General features: G+C 39.4%; 1 protein-coding gene across 3 annotated transcripts in view; it reads left to right on the top strand.

Moving 5' to 3' along the window:
- The window catches only part of TRIP4 (thyroid hormone receptor interactor 4), a 57,132-nt gene that overhangs the window by 30,777 nt on the left and 816 nt on the right, over positions 1–25,539 (top strand). For 2 of the 3 annotated variants that reach the window (XM_001498595.6, XM_070234698.1), the window contains exons 10-12: positions 1,480–1,604; positions 2,930–3,021; positions 19,895–19,997. In XM_001498595.6, the coding sequence (XP_001498645.2) occupies positions 1,480–1,604; positions 2,930–3,021; positions 19,895–19,997 (320 nt within the window). The remainder of the gene's footprint in view (positions 1–1,479; positions 1,605–2,929; positions 3,022–19,894; positions 19,998–25,539) is intronic. The other variant, XM_014733956.3, reaches the window with a different exon arrangement.

Here is a 25,539-nt window from a genome sequence, read left to right as displayed (position 1 = left end):
GCCAGTCTTCCTCTATTTTGTATGTGAGTTGCCACCACAGCATGGCCTGATAAGTGATGTGTGGGTCCGTGCCCTGGATCTGAACGCACAAACCCCGGGCCTCTGAAGTGGAGTGTGTAAACTTAACCACTACACCAATGGACCAGCCCCAGGAAAAATTATTTCTACTTTGGTGTTTTTGTGATTGGCTGTGATTTCCCTTCTTCATTAAACGTGCATTACTGTTTTTCTCCCCTTTTGAAGGTCAGGCTTTTTGCTTTGGCTCCTCATTGTTTCATAGTCTGTGTGCGTAGTGCCATTAGAACAAGTGCATGTGAATTTGCTGCTGCTCCAGGACAAGTAGCCTCTGAGATGTTTATTCTTCTCATTCAACTCTCTGCAATTTAGCTGTTTTCCTTTTCCAAAGTAGAAAACTGAACAGCTTGCTTTTGCTGAGGGAATCAGAATGTTTACATTTCTTTCATCCTGTTTTGGATCTGTGCTATTCAGATTTTCTCACTGAAAAGAACAGGATGAGCAGCATCAAGCCCACAATTATTAATCCCACAGAAATAAAGTGGGTGGTTCTGCGACATTTGTGAGACCATTTTCCCAGTAGCCCTTCAGGTTATTTGGTGTAGAGGGAAGAAATATATTGATGCGTTCCTCATTTATCGAGCACCTACTATCTGCCTGGCATCCTTCCGATTCATCTATATTGGGACTGAGGATGTGAGAAATTCCCTATTTCCCATTATAAGAATAGTATAATAGGGGTGTATTATCAAGGTACTTTATTTCATTTGGTGGGAACTAAAAGAGAAACATCTTTTTGTAATCCTTAGAGAGTAGCGAGTAATTAAATTCTCTTAGATGCATTTTGTTGTTCCTCTTAAGGATTCTTTTAAACTAGCCAATAAGTTGTTTACTTATCTGCAAAGAACATAACCCTTTATAAACTACTTAGAAATTATAAATGAACGTGGTTGCAATTTAAACAGTAAAGATGATAAGCATTTTTATTTACTTAAATTATATTAAATAAAAATTAAAAAATTGCTATTCTTGGGAAGTTATGTGTGGGTGAGGATTTTTCTGTCAGGTTGGAGAACAATTAACTAACAAATCTTTGAGGAAAAGGTTAACCTTTGATTCAAAGAAAAGCAAGGATTTCCATTTTTGTAGGACAACTTGGAGGCCTTGAAAATATAAGATTTGGATTGTAGAAGTCCCAAGGCTAGTGAAAACTCCAAGACTGAGTTATAGAGATCAGGTGAAATATAGGAGCTGAGGGAGATGAATTGTCTTTGTTCTGATGATGATAAAAACTAGAGAACAGGATCCATACTCAAGGGTATTGTGAAAGAGATGTTTTTCACAAAAAATACCCCTCTTGGTGAGGTATTATCTATAGATCTCTTGTTTCAACTGGATAGTTTGCTGTGTTAGGAGATCCTCCAGGACACTAGAATTTAGATCCTAAATTTGTGTTCACTTAAGGGTGGAGGGGAGAAGCTGGTACACCCCTCACAGAGGACGACTTTGGATAGCAGCCACAGCCAAAAGACCTTCCCCTCAAGAAGTCTCAGAACTCCAGACTACATATCGTCTTCTTCGTGGGAAAGGTAACAAACATGTATTCTCCTTTTAGTCTTATTTTGTGGAGAGAAGTCGTTGACCTTGAGCGTCTTTCACTTCCTCCTTCTTATGGCTATTTTTGGCTGAAATGGACTTTAAACTTTTTGTTTGTTTGTTTAGTGGCAAATCATAGACAGCTGTTCTAAACATTAATTCACCAAACAGTGCAATTAAAAATACCAGTTCCCAACACCAGAAATCAACCAACTAGTCTTAATTTTATCTCAGAAAATTTTCTCCAGTTTTTTTTTTTTTTACTATGAGAATAAAATGACTGCTATAAAGTCTGAGACCTTTAGATTGGGAAGAACAATTACAAATAAAACTTTTTTATCAGGAGTGACCCAAATAGACATCTGCTGTTGGATTTGGACAGATCGGGGTGATACACTGAAGCAGTGTATGTTGGGAATAACCCCAAACACAATAAATTTGTATACTAAAAACCACTTCTGACACTTGGGTGTCTTGTTTTCCTTTCCTTTTATCCAGCTCATACAGTTGTTTTGAAGGTAGAATGAGAGGACAATTACAGAGCCACCTTTAAAAGGGTTTTTTTTCTATTTTTTTAAATATATTTTTTTTTTGAGGAAGATTAGCCCTGAGCTTACATCTGCCGCCAATCCTCCTCTTTTTGCTGGGGAAGACTGGCCCTGAGCTAACATCCGTGCCCATCTTCCTCTATTTTATGTGGGACGCCTGCCACAGCATGGCTTCACAAGTCGTGTCTAAGTCCACACCTGGGATCTGAACCGGTGGACCCCGGGCTGCCAAAGCGGAATGTGCAAACTTAACCGCTATGCCACCAGGCCAGCCCCTTTAAAAGTCTTTAAGAGGCCAAATTTTAGGAATCAAAAGTGCATGTTTCCTTAAAAACGCATTTCTGTTTTGACTGATATGACTGGCTTGTTTTAAATTTGTGTTCTGACATTCTTATGGCTTTTGCTACATTTTTATGGTTTTTCTCTTTACACCTGTGGCTTGTTTCTAGAAGCCGTCACCACCAAACTCCAGTCTGATCCAGTTGAGTATAGTGGAATACATTTGTTTGGCGTGAAGTTGTGGGGTCCTTGAACTTCAATAGTGAGAGGGTAGTTTTCCTATCGCTTAGGGGGTGGATAGTGGACTAAGCCAGTCACTCACTAACTTTTTTGCCAAAATACAAACAGTTGTGCCAAATAAAAACCTCATTGTATTCCTTATATCTACAAATAGAAGATAAAGTGATTTGTTGAGAATTGAAAACGAATTCATGAGTTCCAGGGTCACAGAGAAGGAAATTTATCTAATCCTTCTGTTATTTTTGATTCAGATGTGGAATTTCCCAACGACTATCCGTCAGGTTGTCTTCTGGGCTGTGTGGACCTAACTGACTGCTTGTCCCAGAAGCAATTTAAGGATCAGGTGAGTAAAGAACACTTATCTTGGACAGATGCTCGATTTGCCACCATAGCTGACCTGTAGATCCTTCAATACAGAACATCCTGGAGATAGTAAGGTGTTAGCAACTGAATTTAGACATGTGAGAAGAGTCTTTTGATAAGGAAATATTGGGGAGAGAAAAGACCAGGGCAGAAGCAGTGAAAACTTAGTGATGCTTTGGTTTCTGGTATATGGAGGACTGGTACATACACATTTCTACATAAAAAGCTATTGCCACAATCCAGCTAACAAGTGTAGGGTCCTCATCCCTTAATAAAACTTTGCGGGGCTGGCCCCGTGGCATAGCGGTCAAGTTCACACATTCTGCTTCAGTGGCCCTGGGTTCACTGGTGCAGATCCTGGGTGTGGACCTAGCACTGCTTGTCAAGCCATGCTGAGGTAGCATCCCACCTAGAAGAACTAGAAAGGCATACAGCTAGGATGTACAACTATGTACTGGGGCTTTGGGGAGGGGAAAAAAAAAGGAAAATTGGCAACAGATATTAGCTCAGGGCCAATCTTCCTCACCAAAACAACAACAACAACAAAAAACCAACCAACTTTGCTGCTTTTGGTGAAGAAACCCTCCACGATCCCTTGAATTATTTCAATAAGGTCGTGGGGCTGGTAGGGTTTGTTATCACTTATTTGGGAACATTTGGTCCAGGCTGGGGAATTTATGACAGGCAAATGTGTTTGAACTCTGATTGCCTGGACTATGCCAGGTTTGGGAGGGGTGTGTGAATGTTTGTATGTACATATGTATGTGTTTTTATTTATTTTCATCACTAAAGATTCAACTGACATAACTAAAGTACATTTTTGAACAGCAGAGGGAGCCAAAGCATTTTAGCTTGATTGGAAAACCCTTGAAATTTAGAGCCCTGTGTTTAGACTCACACTAGCAGAAATCCAAAATGGGAAAGTCCATCTTTGAAGCATGAAGAATCTTACCTGACAGTATGATTTTCCTCTTCTTTGAACAGTTACTTTAGGTAATAGGGCTTTTACTGCTGTGCTTAAGAAAATGTTCTTCAGCTTATTTTTCTCAGTAAATTTTTTGTTTTCCAGACTTACTTGCCTTTCATTACTGTTGTTAGTCTGCTTTTTAAAAAAACTAATCGTATCTATCTCACCTTCTCCTTTTCTCACAGATTTTAGCCAATAGTTATTATCCCTCTAGTTTTCTATCTTTCATTACCTTGTGGATTGCCTTCTCTGATTACTTTATGTATATGCTTACACTGCATGCATTTTGGCATGAATTTTGACTCCTAGCCTTTTGTTTTGCCCTTAGTACCTGATCCACACATAGGCAAAACCATAGACACGTGGAGGCCCTTTGTTTTCCACCCCTTGTTTAATCCTTGTATGGGCTTTTTGCTTATTTTTCCAGTGTCTTTCCTCTCCTCTTCTCCATTTCTTTAAGTCTAGAAGTAATAATTATAAATATTCCTTACAGGGCCTGGCCCCGTGGCCCAGTGGTTAAAGTTCACATGCTCTGCTTCGGCGGCCCAGGGTTTCGCTGGTTCGGATCCTGGGCGCAGACATGGCTCCGCTCATCAGGCCATGTTGAGGCGGCATCCCTATATGCCACAACTAGAAGGACCCACAACTAAAATATACAACTATGTACTGGGGGGATTGAGGGAGAAAAAGCAGAAAAAAAAAAAAAAAGATTCGCAACAGTCGTTAGTTCAGGTGCCAGTCTTTGGAAAAAAAAAAAAATTCCTTGCACCGGTGCAGACTTTACAGTTTTAGAGACTCTCACAGTCATTAACACGTTAGTATAATTTAATGTGTTATATTTTCTTCTTAGGATATTTGCATTCGGAAAGAGAACCCAGGAGCATCTGGCAGTGTGGGTGGTGGTTTTTGGCAAGGGGCCTCTTCTTTACTTTCTCATTGGTAAATCAAGCAAACCACCACCTGATACAAGGTCAAATAATTTCAGTCCTTAGACAGTTAGCCAATCTTTTTCTGCCAAAAATTTGTATAGAGAAGTGTAGAAAACTGTAATCCTAGTCTGTGGAATACCACAAGAGTTAAGGGAATTAGAAATCTAACTAACAAAACAAATCTTTCTGGTTTCTCAGGGATACCTCTCTTTGGGGTCAGCATGATACTCCTCCTTGAGCTTATATTCTGTCTTTTATCCTAAGGAGCTGAGGGCACCGCACCAAAGTGTAGGAGTCCTCCCATATGCTCCCAGCTGGAAGTCCTGGCAACTCTCCTTATGAATTTCCCTGATGTATGACAGAATATCTCCAAATGCCAGAAGCCACTAGGCTTCACCAAACTCAGCCATCCCATCCCCATTTTCCCTATTGTCAGCTTTTCCCCATTGTCTTTTCTGTGTTTGAGGGTAGCACATGAATGTATTAGAATTGACATTAGCCCTATTTGGGGATTATTTATTGGGTAAGGATCTTGTCACTTTTAAAAGATGTAGCTTTGTTATTTGGCTGCCTTTTAGAAAATGTCTCAAGCATCCTTGGTAATCTACCTGTCTCTGTTTGAACTAGGATTCTGTGATGTAAGAAATGTGATTGCCTAGACTGTTTTACCAACCTTATTTTTGTTTCTGCAAGAATGAGTTGAAAATTTAGGAATTTAGGACTAGCATTTCCCGAACTGTTCCATAGCATAGGAGTTCTCTGGGGAAAAAAAGGGCGGGGGGAGTTCTATGGACACATACATTTGGAAAATGTATTTGGATTAAACAAACTTGTTTGTTTACTACAGATCTTCTCAGGACCTCTAATATGTTAGTGTGGATTATGACTCTCTGATATAACTCCCTCATATATCTGGTGGGTACAACATGCAGTGTTCACAAAACTTTTTGACTATAAAATGCACCCCCCCTTCCACTTCCTACTTATATACTATAGAACTGGTATTTTGTGGTATATACAGTTTAGGGAGTGCTAATCTTGGTATGCTTGGTTTTCTTTTATCCTCATAGGCCAGATCACTGAGGGAGAACCATCCAGGGTTCAGTTTCCTGACATACGTCTTCTTTATGCATTTCCATACTCATTTCTCATCACCCAGATGAATTGTATATTCTTTGAAAACCAGTGTGAATCTAGCAATTTTTATTTCAACTGAAACTAATCTCCCATGTGACTTGGACCACATTTTACTTCTCCATCTTGTCCCTAACTTTTTCCTTCCCTGAAGAAACTCAGTAATTTATTTCCTGACCTCGCATTCTTGGCCTTTCTTTGATGAGTTAAAATATACTAAGTCCTCATTATTTTTGGCATAGTGTGATCATTTAGTTCCTTTAAAAAAATAACTGGAAAGGTTTTATTAGTGGTTGTTTAAAATCAAGTGCACTACACTGTAAGTGGCTTTAAAAGTATGTCCTTTAAATGCTTTCCCCTGAGCTAAGAACTCATCTTCCTTTTATCTTCTAAGAGTAGTATGGGTGGCATGGCTAATTTTGCCAGAAAAAATCCCACTAGACCCTCAACCCTCCTGAGTGATGGCAAGGGATCAACCTGGACAAGATAGGAGTGGTACAGAAAAGGCTGTGGGCGTAACTCAGGAGAGAAAAGAAGATGAGAGCCATCTAGTTAAAACTTCCCCTGTATTCCTCTGGAAGAAGCCCATGCCGTTTGCCAGCATTTTATCTGCCAGCAGCAGATGTAAGCTCTCAAAAACAGCGGGGGGAATGTTGACTGCAATGATGCATCAAGGCTGTGGTTTGTAACCTCAATAGTAAGGCAGTTAAAACTTTTTTTTAACAAAGACATTTTGATTGCCAAATCCATAACCATTAGCAGCTGTGGTTTGAACAGTTCTCTAGACCTAACAAGTTTTCAAACAAGAAGTTGAGTTGGTGGCTTTTGTTTCTACGTCTGTGTTGTGTTTGTACTATTTATATCTCTGCCTTCAATAGAAAATCTGATTTGTCTGAAATCTCCGAGATCATTGATTATTCTGTATCTTCTGTACTGAATCCACTCCTCTCCTGCCAGCTTTACTGACCCTTTGGTTCATTTGACCTTATGCCTTTTGTAATAGCCAAGACCCTATCTTCAAGGAATTATGCTGAAGCACTTCTACTGCTGGGTGCCTGTATAATTGACATCAGCAATAGAATTGCCGTCTTCCAATGGAGAAGAGAATATTACTTGTTCCTTCTTCCATAAGAATATCTAAGTGATATAGATCTTCAGGAAGGCTGTGTATATCACTTCCTGTGTGGAAATCATCAACTTCTATCACCAATGGATTGTCTGTCTGTAAGTCAGAGGTAAAAAATTAGAGAGTAAAGGAGATAATAGTTAAGTTTCAAACTAGGCATTGGCCTTGAAAAATGCAGAGACTCCAAATTCTCTTTTAAAATATGTGAAAAACAGCCTGTCGTACTGAGAAAACCTGCTAATTCATAAACCTAAAATGTTTGTTGTATATGGGTATCTGAGACCCATCAAAAAGGGGAACTGGATGTCTGCAACAACTAGCCTAAGCCCAGGTAGTTCCTTAAAATCACAGCTCACTTGGGGGAGACAGGGAATGTATTTTCAGAGTTCTCATGAAAACCAGAACATTTACTGGAGTGTCTAGGTTGGAACAGACTATGTTTAGAGTTGTTTGCAACCTGGGTATCAAGTGCCCATTTGATAAATGGAGGATAGCTATGTACATTTTTAAAAATTATTTTATTGAGGTCTTATTGGTTTATAACATTGTGTAATTTCAAGTGTACATTATTATATATCAGTTTCTTTCTTTTTTTTTTTTTGAGGAAGGTTAGCCCTGAGCTTAACTACTGCCAGTCCTCCTCTTTTTTTGCTGAGGAAGCCTGGCCCTGAGCTAACATCCATGCCCATCTTCCTCTACTTTATATGTGGAACACCTACCACAGCATGGCGTGCCAAGTGGTGCCATGTCCACACCCAGGATTCAAACTGGCGAACCCCGGGCTGCTGAAAAGCGGAACGTGCGAACTTAATTGCTGTGCCACCAGGCCGGCCCCAATATATATCAGTTTCTGTATAGACTGCATCTTGCAGTCTAGTTTTTATCCATCACCATGCATATGTGCCCCTTTACAAACCTTTCGCCCTCCCTCCCACACCCCGTTCCCCTCTGGTAACCACTAATCTGTTCTCCTTATCCCTGTGTTAGTTTATCTTCCGCATATTAGTCAAGTCATATGGTGTTTGTCTTCCTCTGTCTGGATTATTTCGCTTAATGTCTGTCCATGTTGTTGCAAATGGATGGTTTTGTCTTTTTTATGGCTGAATAGTATTCCATTGTATATATATGCCACATCATCTTTATCTGTTCATCAGTTGATGGGCATTTGGGTTGCTTCCACGTCTTGGCTGTTGTGAATAGTGCTGCAATGAACATACAGGTGCATAAATCTCTTTGTATTGTTGATTTCATCTTTGTTGGATAAATACCCTGTATTGGGATAGCTGGATCATACGGTATTTCTATTTTTAATTTTTTGAGAAATCTCCATACTGTTTTCCAAAGTGGCTGCACCAGTTTGCATTCTCGCCAGCAGTGTATGAGGGTTCCCTTTTCTCCACATCCTGTCGAACATTTGTTATTTTTTTGTCTTGTTAATTATAGCCATTCTAATGGGTATAAGGTGATATCGCATTGTAGTTCTGATTTGCACTTCCCTAATAATTAGTGACATTGAACATCTTTTCATATACCTGTTGGCCATCTGTATCTTTGGGAAAATGTCTGAATGTCTGTTCATATCCTCTGCTCATTTTTTGATCAGGTTGTTTGTTTTTTTGTTGTTGAGTTCTTTATATTTTTTGGAAAATAACCCCTCATTTGATACATGATTTGCAAATATTTTCTCCCAGTTGGTGGGTTGTCTTTTCATTTTGTTCCTGGTTTCCTTTGCCTTGCAGAAGCTCTTTAGTCTGATGTAGTCACATTTGTTTTTTTTTTTTTCTTTTGTTTCCCTTGCCTGAGTAAATATAGTATGCAAAAGGAAACTGCTAAGACTGATGTCAAAGAGTATATTGTCTATATTTCTTCTAGGAGTTTTATGTTTTCAGGTCTTACATTCAAGTCTTTAGTCCATTTTGAGTTAATTTTTGTGTATGATGTAAGATGATGGCCTACTTTCATTCTTTTGCATGTGACTGTCCAGTTTCCCCAACAGCGTTTATTGAAGAGACTTTCCTTTCTCTGTTATATGTTCTTGGCTCCTTTGTGGAAGATTAGCTGTCCATGGATGTGTGGTTTTATTTCTGTTCCATTGATCTGTGTATCTGTTCCATTGATCTGTATATCTGTTTTTGTGCCAGTACCATGCTGTTTAGATTACTCTAGCTTTGTAGTATATTTCGAAGTCAGGGATTGTGATGCCTCCAGCTTTGTTCTTTTTTCTCCGGATTGCTTTGGCTATTTGGGGTCTTTTGTTGTTCCATATAAATTTTGGGATCCTTTGTTCTTTCTATTTCTGTGAAGAATGTTATTGGGATTTGGATTGGGATTGCATTGAATCTGTAGATTGCTTTAGATAGTATGGACATTTTAACTATGTTTATTCTTCCAATCCATGAGCATGGAATATCTTTCCATTTCTTTATGTCATCATCAATTCATTTCACTGTCTTAAAGTTTTCACTGTATAGGTCTTACACTTCCTTGGTTAAATTTATTCGTCGATATTTTATTCTTTTTGTTGTGATTGTAAATAGGATTGTGTTCTTGAGTTCTCTTTCTGCTAGTTCGTTACTAGTGTATAGAAATGCAACTGATTTTTGTAAGTTCATTTTGTATCCTGCAACTTTGCTGTAGTTGTTGATTATTTCTAATATTTTCTGGTGGATTCTTCAGAGTTTTCTATCTGTAGAATCCTTGTACATTTTTTAATAATACAGGAAGCATTATGCTTTCTGTTGTACTTCTGAAGTAGTGGAGGGGATTATTAACACATTTCTATGCATTTATGGAAATTCGTTAATGTTTAGCTTTTCATCTGAAAATGGACATATAATTCTTAGGGTTTTCCTAAATGTTTATTCATCAATAAATGCCTACTATAAATCAGACACTGTTTTAGACACTAAAAGAAATAAAAAGAGGAATCAACCATGGGTTCTGTCCTCAGAATATTTGAAAGACCACTAATAAAAAGCAAAGCTGTCTTAAGAGAAGTAAAGATGGCCTCTGAGGAATTTAAAGGAGGAAAGTGTTGCTTCCAGCCGGGAAGGATTCCAAAAGACTTTATTAACAAGGTGGCTTTTGAATTAGCCTTGAAGGATAGTAATAATAAAATCTATCACTTTTTGCTTATTTATTTGTGCCAGGCCTATTATGTATGTTTTTTTCTAATCCTTACAACAACTCCAAGCAAGGAATCATTACCCCTTTTTTAAAGGTGAGAGAACTTAAGACTCAGAGAGTTAAAATAATTTGCATGCTGTCAGTTAGTAAACGGTAGAATTGGGATTGTTGTTCAAGTCTTTCTACTTAGGTGGTAGAAAAGCATATTCCAAAGACAGGGAGTAATGTGAGGTGGGAAGTTATGGGCCTATATGGAGAGAAATAGCAAACCAGTTTGTTGAGAGAAGAGTATGGGTAAAGAGGAACAAGTAGCAGACAAAATGGAAAGGCATGTTGTGGTCAGACAGTAGATAGCTTTGAATGATAGGCTTCAGAGGTAAGGCTTTTTCTGTAGTCAGTTATGGGATGGGGGAGGGTTGTTTTGGAGGTGATCAGTGTATTGCTTGAGGAAAACCAATCTGGCAGCAATGTGGCAGATGGATTGCAATGAAGAGACTGAAGGCGGGAAGACTAGTGAGAAGGCAGTTGTCATCCAGGGTAGAGATGTTTTTATTTATTTATTTATTTTTGAGGAAGGTTAGCCCTGAGCTAACTGCTGCCAATCCTCCTCTTTTTGCTGAGGAAGACTGGCCCTGAACTAACATCCATGCTCATCTTCCTCTGTTTTATATACGGTACGCCTACCACAGCATGGCTTGCCAAGTGGTGCCATGTCCATACTCGGGATCTGAACTGGTGGACCCCGGGCCACTGACGCGGAACGTGCAAACTTAACCACTGCACCACTGGGCTGGCCCTGAGATGTTTTTAAAAACCTGTTCTATGATAATGCCAGTGGAATTAGACAAGAGGGGGACAGATGCAAGAGGTTTTATGTAGGTAGAATCAATCACTTAACATGACATCTTTATTTTACCTGTAAATAACGCAGGCTGAGAGAGAGAAAGTATCTACCTGGTGTAGGAGGAATCTGTTGTAGCCTTGCTATCTTCTTGCAATCTGTTCAAGGCTTCTTGGTTTGTCATCCAGTCTACTGTGTGAACCAGGTGGTAAATTATCTTCTAATTTAAGATTTTACTGCTCAGAATATTATATAATCATACATTCAGCAAGTACTTATTGACCATCTGTCATGTGCCAGGCACTGTGCTAAAGACTAAGAATCCAGAGTTTTAACAAGATACTCCATTCCCTCTAGATCTTTAAGTCTACTAGAAGAGACTGAGACAAGAAAACCCAACCATAGTAATTATCATATGAACAAAGGAATGCGCAAAGGAGGGGACCTAACTCCTAACTCAGCTTGGCTGGAGGCAGGGTGGGGAGGGTTAAGGAAGCTTCTAAAAAAGGTGAGTCCTGGGGCTGGCCCCGTGGCCGAGTGGTTAAGTTCGCGCGCTCCGCTGCAGGCGGCCCAGTGTTTCGTTGGTTCGAATCCTGGGTGCGGACATGGCACTGCTTGTCAGACCACGCTGAGGCAGCGTCCCACATGCCACAACCAGAAGGACCCACAACGAAGAATAGACAACTATGTACTGGGGGGCTTTGGGGAGAAAAAGGAAAAAAATAAAAATCTTTAAAAAAGGTGAGTCCTACAGAAAGCAGAATTTATATCTTCCTCAGTAGACAAACCTATATGATGTCTCCATGCTCTTGGCTACCAGGAGAGTTCATCCTTTAAAACAGCTCAGATGTCACTCTTTCTGTGAAGTCTTCCCTGACCTCAGCCTGTTTCCTCCTTGACGGGATTAATCACTTCCTTCTCTGGGGTTCTGTGTTTATATTTATATCATTGCATTTTGTTTGTTTGTTTGTTTTTTGAGGAAGATTAGCCCTGAGCTAACTGCTGCCAATTCTCCTCTTTTTGCTGAGGAAAACTGGCCCTGAGCTAACATCCATGCCCATCTTCCTCTACTTTCTATGTGGGATACCTACCACAGCATGGCTTGCCAACTAGTGCCATGTCCACACCCAGGATCCAAACCAGCAAACCCTGGGCTGCTGAAGCAGAATATGCGCACGTAACTGCTGCACCGCCGGCCTGCCCCTACATTTTTTTTTTCCTTTCTTTTCTTTGAGGAAGATTAGCCCTGAGCTAACATCGGCTGCCAAGCCTCCTCTTTTTTTTTTTTTTTTTTTTGCTGAGGAAGACTGGCCCTGACTTAACATCTGTGCCCATCTCCCTCCACTTTATATGTGGGATGCCTGCCACAGCATGGCTTGCCAAGCAGTGCCATGTCCGCACTCGGGATCCGAACCAGCAAACCCTGGGCCGCTGAAGTGGAACGTGCGAATTTAACCACTGTGCCACTGAGCTGGCCCCCATTATTGCATTTTTTTACTTTTTTTTTTTTTTTGTAATTATATGTTCACATGTAGTTCCTTTAGGTCATCATCTATGTTTTATTCACCTTTTTATCTCCAGTGTTCTAGCATATAGCCTGCTTATATGCTCCATAGTACGTACTCAATAAATGATGGTGACAATAAATGGAGAGGCAAGCAATGGATATGAAAAGCTTTAAATGCCATGTGAAGGAATTTGAATTGTATTCTGAAGGCAACCATGTAAGTGATATAATGAGATGTGCATTTTAGAAAGATTGTCCTGGCAACAGTAGGAAGGATGGATGGGGCAGGCCTAAAAACAAAGAGATGATTTAGGAAATTACCATGATTGCCCAGGTGAGGCAAGATGAAGGACTGCAACAATGCTCCGGCAGTTGAGTTGGACAGAAAGGAACAGCTGATCAAAATATTTAGGAGGTAAAGTCTCTAGGTCTTGGTGATTTGATTGGATTTGAAGGGTGAGAGAAAGAGAGAAATCTAGGGTAAACTTGGGTTTCTGGTTGTGGTGAGGGGGTGAATGGTAGTCCCATTAATCCAGATGGGGTATACAAAAGAAAAGAATTTTCTTTTAAGGTAAATGACTTTTTAACATAAATGAGCTGTGGCAAAGGAAACCTATATTGTAGCAGTAGAGGAGAGATGTTCTGTAGTGTGTCATCACCATACAAAAGTCAGTTTTTCTATGATTTTTCATTTGGACCGCTTAAAATATTTTAACCTATTTTGTTCTAAAAGACAAATGTTATTTGATAAAGGGGTATTGTTGATATTAATAACTCCATATTGCTTGATAATGATCTTACCTTGATATGTCAACTGATGTCAAAGGATTCTCTGAGCTCTGCTTCAGAATATTTATTTTCAGTTGAGTCAGCCATTGGGAGATAAAATCTAAAATTGAAGAGTCCTTAATGTAAGAGGAGTCCTGGCATTCTTTGGTATTAGTCCCAGAGTAGACGTCAATGGTTAAGGATCTTACAATGTGGTATCTTTAAGAGCAATTTTCTTTTGGTTCTCACTAATTTAAGTTGGAATAAAAGTCTGCTATATGAAAATTAAGACCAAAAATAATTGTCATGAATGGGTGATTCACATTTAGGTCTTGAAGAGTCAGGGCAGAAAGCTATGAGGTTAATCTTAGAGAAGATATACTTCCTTGGGTTCTTTTGTGTGTAGAGGTTCCAGCATAGGATTCCAAAGGGCACAGAAAGCCACAGTGGAAATTTTAATGTTAGTCGGATGGAACCAGGAAACCAGTGCTATGTGGCTTCAACCGAATCATCTTCCACAAATGGCTGTAAGACCCATAGACTGCATATCACCCATCCCCTTATTATTCTCACCTGGAGCAAATTTGAATGGCGTCTATAGCATTGAGCTGTAATCCGCTGTCCTTGATACTGGGCACATGATTTGAATTGGGTACTGGTACATGGGAGTTCAACTATCCCACTTTAGTCCAGCTGGCATGATATTCCTCCAACTCCTGTCAAATATGCGATAGTCATCTGGTCAAAGTATCGTGGTCAATATGTTACTCTGATGTGAGAAAACTTTTATCCTTCAGTATACTGGGGCCTGAGGTGCTAGTTTTCCTGTGAACACCTTGAATTGCTTTGAAGGAAAATGTAAACGAGAACTATTATTCAGAGATCACAGTTGCTTTCAGGATATGCTTCTTTGGATCTGTTGTGCCTGTGGCCTTTTTAGCAGACTCATTTCCTTCTCTGTTTCTGAGTGTTATCACCTCAATCTTCTTGGAGTTGGTTTTCAGCTAACTAGATTTCAGAGCCTGATTTCATGTCCCATCTAGTTCCCCAAAGTTCAAACCAAGAACACCTGCAGCAAATATATGTTCTTTGTCAATGAGTTCCTTCTTAGCTGTTTGCTTTAGCTGTTAGTCCTCTGGAGACAGGTAAGAGATTTATAGGTCATCTGGGAATTTGTTGTGAAGAGTATCATCGTTTAGGAATTACTGATCATTTCAGTACAAGGACTAAATAGAAGCTTGCAGAGTTGGTGAAAATGCCCACTTGGCTCTGAATCAGTAGTGGTGGCCAAAAACTACTAAACCTTTTTTTCTCTTATGAAAATGGCGAAAGAAATGTTTTCTAGATGACTGATGAACAATTTCCCTCTGGAGAGGAGAAGAAAATGGCTGTTTAGTAGTTAATTACCTGTTATGTTAGACAGCTATGAAACTTATGAGGCATGAAAGAAGAGTAGGCCCACTTCCCTTGCTCGTCAGGCTGGAAACCAGGTGATAGGAGTCATGTTGTGGTAAGGCGAGAACCGCAGCAACTTCCTGAGGAGTCTGTTACTGAATGTGAATGGTTGCTTTGAATTGCTTGATCTTATAACCCACATTCCCTAACCTGTCTATTGTCTAAAGTGGATATGACATCCAGAGTTTATCCACATTCTTCATAAATACAAGCCGCCCTTCTCTTAATTTACTTTCTCAGGGTCAACTGCATTCTAGTTTTTTGACTCTCAGGCCAAAAGTCCCTTTCTTGTGAGTCTCTCACTTGTTAGTGTTTACTGTGGTCCATAGTGTCAAGGCCCCGGTTGCAGAGGTTATGCTGTTTTGGAAGTATTGAGGCTCTGCCAAGCTGACTTTGCTTTAATGCATTTTACCATGAAAAGTAATCTCTTACCCCAATGCCTAGGCCTTACTTTTCTTTATTCCTTGTAGGCTGCTTTGCTCTTTAGCTCTGTTTCTTGTAAGCCTCCTGAAGTTCAGTAATAGAGCTTGGGAAAATGGATATTCACACGAAACTTGGATTTAGATTCAGTTGGGAAAGTTAATATTGTGTTTATCTTTATTGTGAAGCATGAATGGGTTTAAGGAACCTCTTGTTCTCTAATTTCATTTATCCATCACTTTTGCCATTATTTAACATTTGCTTACTCTGTTAATATACGTCAGGGTAGTTTTTATTAAACATAGGGCCTATTGGCCGCTTGCCACGACACAAAAATTCTAATTTAGCTTGAGGGATAACAGATTACAGAGTAGCACCTGCTTTTACCCAGCATTATAGAGCTGAAAGTGTCCAGTTCCCAGTATGTGCATATTCAGCATCGTTAAGATAACCTCACAGGAGCTGGCCTCATGGCCGAGTGGTTAAGTTCACATGCTCTGCTTTGGCAGTCCAGGGTTTCGCTGGTTTGGATCCCAGGCGCGGACATGGCACCGCTCATCAGGCCGTGCTGAGGCGGCGTTGCACCTAGCACAACCACAGGCACTCACAACTAGAATATACAACTATGACTGGGGGACTTTGGGGAGAAGAAGAAGAAGAGGAAAAAAAGAAAAAAGCCCGATAGCGTCTTTGCACAAATTGGTAAATTCATTGTTCTTTCATTCAATAAATATTTATTGGCTGCCTACTATGTGCTAGGCATGATTCCAGGTGCCGAGAACAAAAACAGACAAAAATCCCTGCCTTCTTGGGGTTTTCATCCTAGTAAAAGGAGGCCAAATTAAAAAACTGAATTAGGTAAATTATATAGTATCAGATGGTAGTAAGTGCTGTAGAAAAAAAATAAAGTAGGAGGGGGGATTAAGAGGGCCAGGTTTGTGAGGAGATTGGTGCTCTGATGTTAAATAGAATGATCAGGGAAGACTCACTATGAAGTTGACATTTAAAGTCCTGAAGAAAGAGAGAGGGGAAGCATGTGGGTATCTGGGGGAGAAAGCATTCCAGGAAGAAGGAATAGGCAAGTGCAAAGACCCAGAGGCAGAACCACGAGGAAGCCAGTGTGGCTGCAGTGGAGTGAAAAGAGGGTAGGGGGGACTAGTAGGAAAAGGCATCAGAAAAGAAATGGGGGGCCAAATTTTCCAGGGCCTGTAGATCATGGTGAGGAGTTAGGCTTTTATTCTGACTGTGATGAAGAGCCAATGGAGAGTTTTGAACAGAAGAGTGACATGATCTGATATTTTTTTTAAAAAATAGCTCTGGCTGCTGTGTTGAGAATAGACAAGAAGGGGGTTAAGGGCAGAAACAGAGAGACCAATTAAGAGGTTATTGTGCTAATCCAGGGAAACATGATGCCTTGGACCAGGGAAATAGCTGTGGAGGTCCTAAGAAGTGGTGAGATGTTGGATATCTTTTGAAGGTAGAGTTGACAGGATTTCCCAATGGGTTGATTGTAGGGTTTTTGGCCTGAACTAGAAGGATGGAATAGCTATTTATTTATTTTTAAATGGTATGAATAAGAGAGGAGCAGCTTTGGAAAGGAAATTCAGGACCTTGATTTTTATTTTGTTTTATTTTTATTGTGGTAAAATATACATAACATAAAACTTACCTTTTTAGCCATTTTTAAGTGTACAATTCAGTGGCATTAAGTAAATTCACAATGTTCTGCATCCATCACCACTATTCAGCTCCAGAACTTTTTCATCATTCCAAACAGAAACTCTGTACCCATTAAATAATAACTCCTTCTTACTTCTCCCCCCAGCCCTTAATTACCTCTGTTCTACTTTCTGTCTGAATTTGCCTATTCTAAGTACCTCATATAACTAGAATCATACAATATTTGTCTTTCTGTGTCTGGTTTAGTTCACTTAGCATAATTTTTCAAGATTCATCATGTTGTAGCATGTATCCAAATTTCACTCCTTTTTAGGGCTGAATCATATTCCCTTGTATGTGTATACCACATTTTGTTTATCCATCATTTATTGATGGACGTTTGGATTGTGGGAACTATTGGCTGCTGTGAACCTGGGTGTACAAGTATCTGTTTGAATCTTTGCTTTCAATTATTTTGGGTATGTGCCTAAAAGTGGAATTGCTGGATCATATGGTAATTCTATGTTTAACTTTTTGAAGAACCAGCAAACTGTTTTCCACAGCAGCTGCATTTTACATTCACACCAGCAATGCATGAGGGTTCCAATTTCTTCACATCCTTACCAACACTTCTTATTTTCCGTGTTTTTTGTTTTTGTTTTATAATTGCTATCCTAGTGAGCGTGAAGTGGTATCTTATTGTGGTTTTAATGTGCATTTCCAGGACCTTATTTTTTTCTAGGTTTGTTGAGATATAATTGACATATAACACTGTATTAGTTTAAGGTATACCACATAATGATTTGATACGTAATGATTACCGCAATAAGTTTGGGTAACATCCATCATCTCATATAGTTTCAAATCCAGGACCTTATTTTTTAACTCTGAGACTGAAGGAGATCACCCAGACTGTGGATGTAGAGAGAAGAGATCTGAGACCTGAGCCCTAAAACACTCCAACATTTAAAGGATGGGGAAATGAGGAGTAGTCAGTAAAGGAGCAAAATTAGGAAGAGAATGGTATCCTGGAAGTCAAGTGAGGAATGTGTTCAAGAAGGAGGGAGAGAAAAATTCTGTCAAGTTCCACAAATAGATAAATTAAGATGAGAACTGAGAATCAACCATTTGATTTAGTAACATGGAAGTGAACGATGACCTTTACAAGAATTGTTTTGGTGGAGTGATTGGACCGAAAGCCTGTTTATAGTGAATTTAAGAAAAAATAGAAGGAGAAGAATTTGAGGCAGAGAGTACAGATAATCTTTTAATGAATTTTGCGAGAAATGGGACAGTAACTGGAGGAGAATGTGGGATCTGGAGAGTTTTTGTTTTCTGGAAGACATTACAGAAAGTACATTTGTTAGTGGGATTGATCCAGTAGAGAGAAAACGTTTATTGATGTGGAAGGAAGAAGAGAGTGGTTGAAATGGCTCGTAGTTTTGGAAAAGCAGAGCTATGAAGTCCTGGCAGCATTGTCCTCTGCCTTGACACTCTGACACAGAGAAGAGAGAGCAGAAAAATTTAAGATCTTGATTGTGATTGCTGCTGTTTTTGCCTCTGTAGAATTAGGTTTAAAGATTTTGATAGCAGCCTCTGGTTTTATTTGTGCCAAAGCGCCTCACGGTAACAGCTGGACCCTGCTTCTCTTTGTTCTAAAGATCCAGGGGATAAGGATCATCCTTAGTTTTTCTTTTCTACCATGAATATTTTGACCCTGCCTGTGAATATAATTGTGGCTGATACTTGATATTAAGCTATGTTTTATCAAAGTACACGCCACACCTGTCCCACACTGAAAGCCATGGTATGTGGGCAGGACCAAAAGCTGCTAAAAATTTCTTCTGTTTTCTTCACAGCATTACTTGCCACGTAGCACAGAGTGGTCAGTAAAGAAGTTTAATTGTTTATACTTATACTAGTTATAAATTTGCATTTTCTTATTTATTTTACTGAAACCTCTGTTTTTACTTTAGAGCCTTAGAGCTTTAGAGGACGCATCTTAGCAGATGAATAAGAGTGGAAAATAATTTCACACTTTTGATCCTAATTACTAGGAGAAAGGTTCCTCTGGTAATGAAGTCTAACCTGTAGTCATAGTCAGCCTGTGAGTCATATTTGTCAAAGATGCTAAACACAAGACAACCCAAGACAGGAAACAAGGAAACGCTAAATCAGTTGGACATTGCTAGAGAGCACTTTCTGCCAACCCCCAGTTATTCCTGAAGTTGTAATTGTGTGGCCAGCATAGTCTTACTCTAGGTTCTGTGTCTGTCTTTGCAGAAGGAATAAAAGTCCGAAGTATTCACACAGATTTGTTTGTGATAAGAGATCCAAAGAAGGCTTCTAAATAATTTTCAGAATTGCTCTACCAGTTACCTTTTCACCCTCAGTAGGTCTGGACTACATCCAGCAAAACAGCTTTTGCATGTTCATACCTTTCAGAATGAATCATCTTCCTTCCCTTTAGTGATAGAAGGGCTCTGTTGACTGTTTCTGGCAGAATTTCCACAAGTGTTCTATTTTTCTTAAGTCTTCCAGTGTTTCCTTGAGTTGAACTTAGGGGATGCCCGATGCTCCTAATGGAGACTTCCGAATCTCCCAACTCACAGTCACTTGTGTTGAAAGAACAGTCAGTTCTGATTCTTCTGGGAAGATGTCAGTTATCCGTTTTTTAAGAAGTTGTTCCCATTATAGGAAGTCAGAAATGGCAGGCAATAGACTGTATAAGAATACTGTGCTAAGGCCTGGGGGAAGGTGAATGTTTGTTCTTGCTTGTTGAGCATAATCCTCTTTACCTCACTGTGAAATGAGAGTACTATCAACAGAATGTTAAGGTGAAATCTGGGACAGCCTTTGATCTCCTTGAAATTCAAAATTTGTCCCAACTAGCCTGAACTTTTTATTTTTACATTTCACAGTATCCAGACATGAGTCAAGAATCTGATTCTCCATTTGTTTTCATCTGCACAAATCCACAGGAAATGATTGTGAAGTTTCCTATTAAAGGAAATCCAAAAATCTGTAAGTCGCAGGCTTTGATGGCCTAATTTTCTTTTTTCCTTTTTGCCTTGCGTCTCATTTGTTTAACTTTTTAAAAATGTTCTCTATTTACTCTGTTCTATGGTATCTCAAGTGTTGGAGGAGTAATATATTTATTGATAACTTTAATGTTGGGTTAACTACAGCATAGCCTTTCCAAAATGTACCTTGATCCACAATTATTGGCATGTTAGTGACTTGCTCTAAACTTCATTTGGGACCCCATTACATTCAAAATCCTATTTGTCAGCCAAGAGAGTATGCTTTGCTCTGCTGTACTGCTCTTTAAAGGAGGTAGTAAGCCAGTGCCAGTGGCAACTTTGTCATTTATCCATTGTTCCTCAGTATTCAATCCAAGAATAAGTCTTAACTTTTTAAGTGTCTATTTTTGAGTGTCTATTTTAGAGGCACCACTTCCCACTATTCCCTTCATTCCCCTGGTTCCCAGAGCTCTACCCTAGCCCTCTTGCTTTCCATCCTCTTTTTGAAACTTCTTGATGATTTCTTTTTCTGTGACTTTTGCTGTTATGTATTTGTGATTATAGTACCCTCTGCATATTCACTTCTGAGGAGGTGCTTGTTGACTTTAGTCTTTCAACTTTCAACTCTCCTTCAACTCCCAACTTCTCTTCCTCTGTCTAGTCCTACAGCAGCCTCTTCTCTTTCAAAGCAATCTCAAGAAACATATAGTGGTGTTCTCGCTGCCTAACTTCCTTTTAAACACAGCATTAACAGTTCTCCCATTTGTTCATGTCAGTTACTGTTGTGTGCCTCTGTGACACTGCTTTCCTACTATGTGAATGGATGATTCTGGGGCATGCATTGTCTTCAGCTGTGTACAACTCTACCTCACCCTGTACCTTGGGGACCAACTAGCCTTTTTAAAATCTGTTCATAGAGAAGTACTTCTCAAACTAATGTAGATAAAAATCACTAGAGTGCTGTTAAAACACAGGTTCCTGGGCCCTCTCCCAAGTGATACTGATGCTGTTGGTCAGCTGACTATACTTTGAGTAACTGCTTTTGATCACAAAATGAAATGCTTGGAGTATGAATTTAGATAACGTATATTCACTACAAAATTCAGGCAACCTTTGTGATTTATGAGACACATATTCCTGAGATTCCGACAAATCAGAAAATCTGAACATAAGTTGCCCTTGACTTACAAATCATTTACTTCAGACTGTACCCCAGCTAGTAGCCAAGTGTCCCTAGAAATTCTTTTCCTTCTTCTCCACTGTTGAGGATTTAAACCTCCCTTTTCCTTTCCCTGTTTTTTGGTTGTGGAATCTACTCCTTCCTACTCTGTTCTATTCTTCTCTTACTTTAGGCACTGATAGCAACACTGGTCATAGGAGGAAAACGTAAATTTTCTCTCCCAGACCCATTGCTACTTGATTTTCAGTCTCAGTTGCCTTTTCTTAGTTTCCTCCTCTATCTTGGTTTTCATCGGCTGCTTAAGCTCCTGTGAGAAAATGTTCTGTGTAAACAGAGTTTAGATATTTCTCTGATGTGTTTTACTTCAGTACTTTCTCTACCCAGAGACCCACCTTATCTCCATAAGCTTTAATAGGGGTGGGGGAAGTGATACTCTTAGGAGAAAGCTTTAATTACCTGTCTTTTCCCCATTGTTTCTGTTGGTTAAAAGCTTTAAAAAGTTCCACAACTAGAAGGACCCACAACTAAAAAATAGACAGCTATGTACTGGAGGGATTTGGGGAGAAAAAGCAGAAAAAAAAAAAGAAAAAGTTTTGAAAAGACAAAATGGTCTGTATGCTCATGTCAGGGACACCAGGACTAGAAAGAAATTGTGAGACTGCAACTTCTTCCATGGTAGACTAGACAAGTAAAACATTGGTCAGAAACAGGAGGTAGTGAAAATTAAAAAAAAAAAAAGGAATGAATAGGTTCACCAATCCCTGTGTCTTAGAAAAAAATTTCTGTTGATAGGGAGCCAACCTACCTGAGGACTCAGTCTGGTAGGAAGTTATGTAGTTTCTATTACCTATAACTGCTCATTCCTTTATCCTTCACTCCTCCTTACCATCTTGAAACACCTTACCCTCTGCCAGATCTTCCTTTCCTTAGGCCGTAGGGGCCACCTTCAATAGTTTACACTTTGCTCTTAATTTGGAATGCTTCACATTTTCTTCTAGACATTGTTACATGAAGTGGTTAAGTTGCATAGTATTAATAATATTAGTACTCCAATTACAGCCTTATGGCTTAAATAATTTTTTTTCATCAGATGGCCTAGGAACCTAGCCACCTTTTATAGATTAGTTCTATAAGAGATATAGTCCAAGTGCCAAACTTGTGACTTGCAAATAAAGTTTTAGAATACAACCCATTTACATGTTGTATCACATGTATATGTGTATATATATATGCCTTAAATTGAGGGTATGTATTTTGATTTATGTTTCTGGACACATAAACTTGAGCTTTCTTGATCTGGGAATAATTGTGTTTCTTGAAATTGAAATAATTTAGAAAAGAGCAATATGCTATATATCACTTGGCTGTGTGTCTGCTCAAATTAGGAAATGCAAAAGCGTTAAGTATAGTAGAATATGTAGGTTGAATGTTCAGAGAGATAAAGGAAATCTTTTTACTCTAAGTGAGCTACATCCTCTATAAACTCATGCAAATACTACCTTATATCTTATGCAAAGCATGTGAAAATCCCTACGAGAGTTATATCAATTGATGACAAATACTTTTTCCCCTTTTAACTTCTCACCCGTCTGCTGCACAGGCATTAGATTTTCTTTTAGGCACCATGATTGAGGATGTGGTTTAACACTAAAATGCTGTAGGTACTAAATGTAAAAATATTGGGGAAATACAGAAACTAAGCGTTATCACTGCTTTTAAGAGAGTGCACTGTATGTTACCATAGTTAACTCTCCAGATCTCAAGTCTTGAAAGACCAGGCTGAATTAGAACTCGGAGTTCAGAGTTCCTGCAATCTGAGGACAGCTATGATGACTGCTTCTTCATGCAAGAAGCTCAGTCCGTTGCCTTCATTGCTTGTCCACGGCTGGCCCAAGAATTGCCATTATTGGCAGTCACTGTAGTAGATGTTAGGGAGGCAAAGAAGCCCTTACTTGTAAGGAGCTCACAGATTGCTGGTACACATATATGGTTTTCTTAGGCAGCCCAGGGGATGAAAGAATTTCCAATACCTGGGAATGCCTTGGAAATCCTTCTTCCTCTTTATCTCCTTCCTCTTATTAGTTTTCCATTTTATGACATCATCACTGAAACCGGTGATGAGGTTGCCTACCATTGAGTGCCTCGCTCAGATGGGTTGATCTTACCTGAGCTGCTCTCACTTGAGGGCTTTCATAGTCAGACTGGAGTTTTCTGAAAATTATTCTTGGAAGAGTGTGATGAAGGTGTGTCTTTTTAAAGTTAATATGATGAATCTGAAATAAATATAGTTAAAAGACTTGCCTAGAGTTATATGGTAAGTTAAACATAAAACTGAGACCATAACTAAGAGAGACAACTCCCAAGCCTCAGCATAAATAATACGACTACTCTGACTTTTTCAGAGAACCCTGAGTTTATGAAGCATGTATGTATATTTTTTGAGTTTATTTAACATATGTGTATTATTTTAATTGGTTATTTGATTAAAATGACTTAATGAATATACAATACTTAGTACAGTGCTTTGTGTATAGGAAGCACTTAATGTTAGCTAAATCCTCTCAACAACTTTGTTAATTTTTTTCCTCCTTTCATTTTATAGTTGAGTGAACCAGTTTACAGAAGTTATATTTTGCTCAATTCTTTCTGCCTCTAAGTTTCCTGCTCTTTTCACTTTATCAGGTTGCCTCAGAAACAAATTATTCTAATTTACATTTCATTTTTAGGGTACAGTATCGTAGAGCTGAAAGGGGCCTTCAGTACTATGTAGTCCAATTTTCTCTTAACTTTAAAAAAGTTGAGGGCAAGAGTGATTAGGTGACTTCCTTGAGTTATACAACTAGGTAGTGTCAGGACTAAAACTGGGACCTGCGTCTTCTAACTTATTCAATCTAGAGAACTAGAAGTATGGAGCCCTAAATGGAATTCTAAATTCTGTCCTAGCTCATCCTAAAAAGCTGAATGAGATGCTGGTACCTCTGGGTACCAGCACCTTTACAGTGGGTACTCTTAAGTTTATATCTGCTCTTTTTGATTACTTAGTAGTCCCTATATTGTAAAGGTTTTGAAATTTGTAGTGTTTACCTTCTTTGTTTAATTCATTTGATGAAAACATTTATTGAGCACCTACCATTTGGCAGTCACTATGGTAGCGTTAGGGATACAAAGGCAAACTTGCCTTGGAATAGGACTCTGTCAGATTGCTGGCACATGTTTGGGTTTCCAGCCAGGCTGCCTGGAGGATGAAAGAACTTGTAAATCCCTGGGAATATTCTGTGGTCTAAAGCCAAAATTAAAATCAACACCATTGTGACTATTGTGGACAGCATTCAGGGTATCACTTAGTGATGGTTTCTGAGGAACCTGAGAAAAGGAAGTAATATTATTCCAGAGGTACGTGTAGCCCTAGAGAGATTAGGAAGAGAAAAATTTAAGAAAACAGGGAAACTTGTTAGGTTGAGGTTTTTGTTTTTGTTTTTTTTGAGGAAGATCAGCCCTGAGCTAACATCTGCTGACAATTCTCCTCTTTTTGCTGAGGAAGACTGGCCCTGAGCTAACATCTGTGCCCATCTTCCTCTATTTTATATGTGGGACACCTACCACAGCATGGCTTGCCAGGCTGTGCCATGTCTGCACCTGGGATCCAAACCAGTGAACCCCAGGCCGCTGAAGCAGAACGTGTGCACTTAACCGCTGCACCCCCAGGCCAGCCCCAGGTTGAGGTTATTTTTTTCACAATCTCCTTGTGCAGTAGTTAGGACATGTATTCTTGTCTTAGTTGGACAAATGAGGATATTGAAGTGCAGAGAGACTGAATGACTTGCCCCTGGTTGTACAGCCAGTTAATACCAGACAAGGGTGGACTAGAACCTGGGTTTCCTGACTTCTGGTCCAGTGCTCTTTCTCTTACACCTGATTGCTGCAACAAATGAAAATGACAAGATATGAGCTGCAGTAGTTGTGGGCCTGTAGTACACCTGGCTGCCCTTGAAGGGAGGTTCCTTGTTTTGTTTTATTTATTTTTCTTTTTTTTAGTGGTGAGGCTGAACTGAACTGTTTCTAGCGTCACTATGGCTATTGGCTTAAATGAGACTTTTTGTGGAAGAAAGCAACCTGCAAGCTCATTCTCAGGCCGGACAGACAGGAACTCTAAGATTCTCCTCATGATATGGATGGCTCCTAAGGCTGGTACCACTGAAGCAAACTATACCCTGGTAGATCTGAGGAGTCAGAGGTCACAGACCACATCATTAGGGTGAAGTACCTCTCATTAGGGTCACCTGAGACAGGAAGGTTGCTTGTTTTCTAACTTTAACACTTAGAAGAGTCATATAGCCTATGACCTTTGCCCTTCTTAGCTGGT

The sequence above is a fragment of the Equus caballus genome, chromosome 1 (assembly GCF_041296265.1).
Source record: "Equus caballus isolate H_3958 breed thoroughbred chromosome 1, TB-T2T, whole genome shotgun sequence".
NCBI lineage: Eukaryota > Metazoa > Chordata > Mammalia > Perissodactyla > Equidae > Equus > Equus caballus.
Note: the sequence above shows the minus strand (reverse complement) of the source record. Positions and strands in the feature narration are given on the sequence as shown.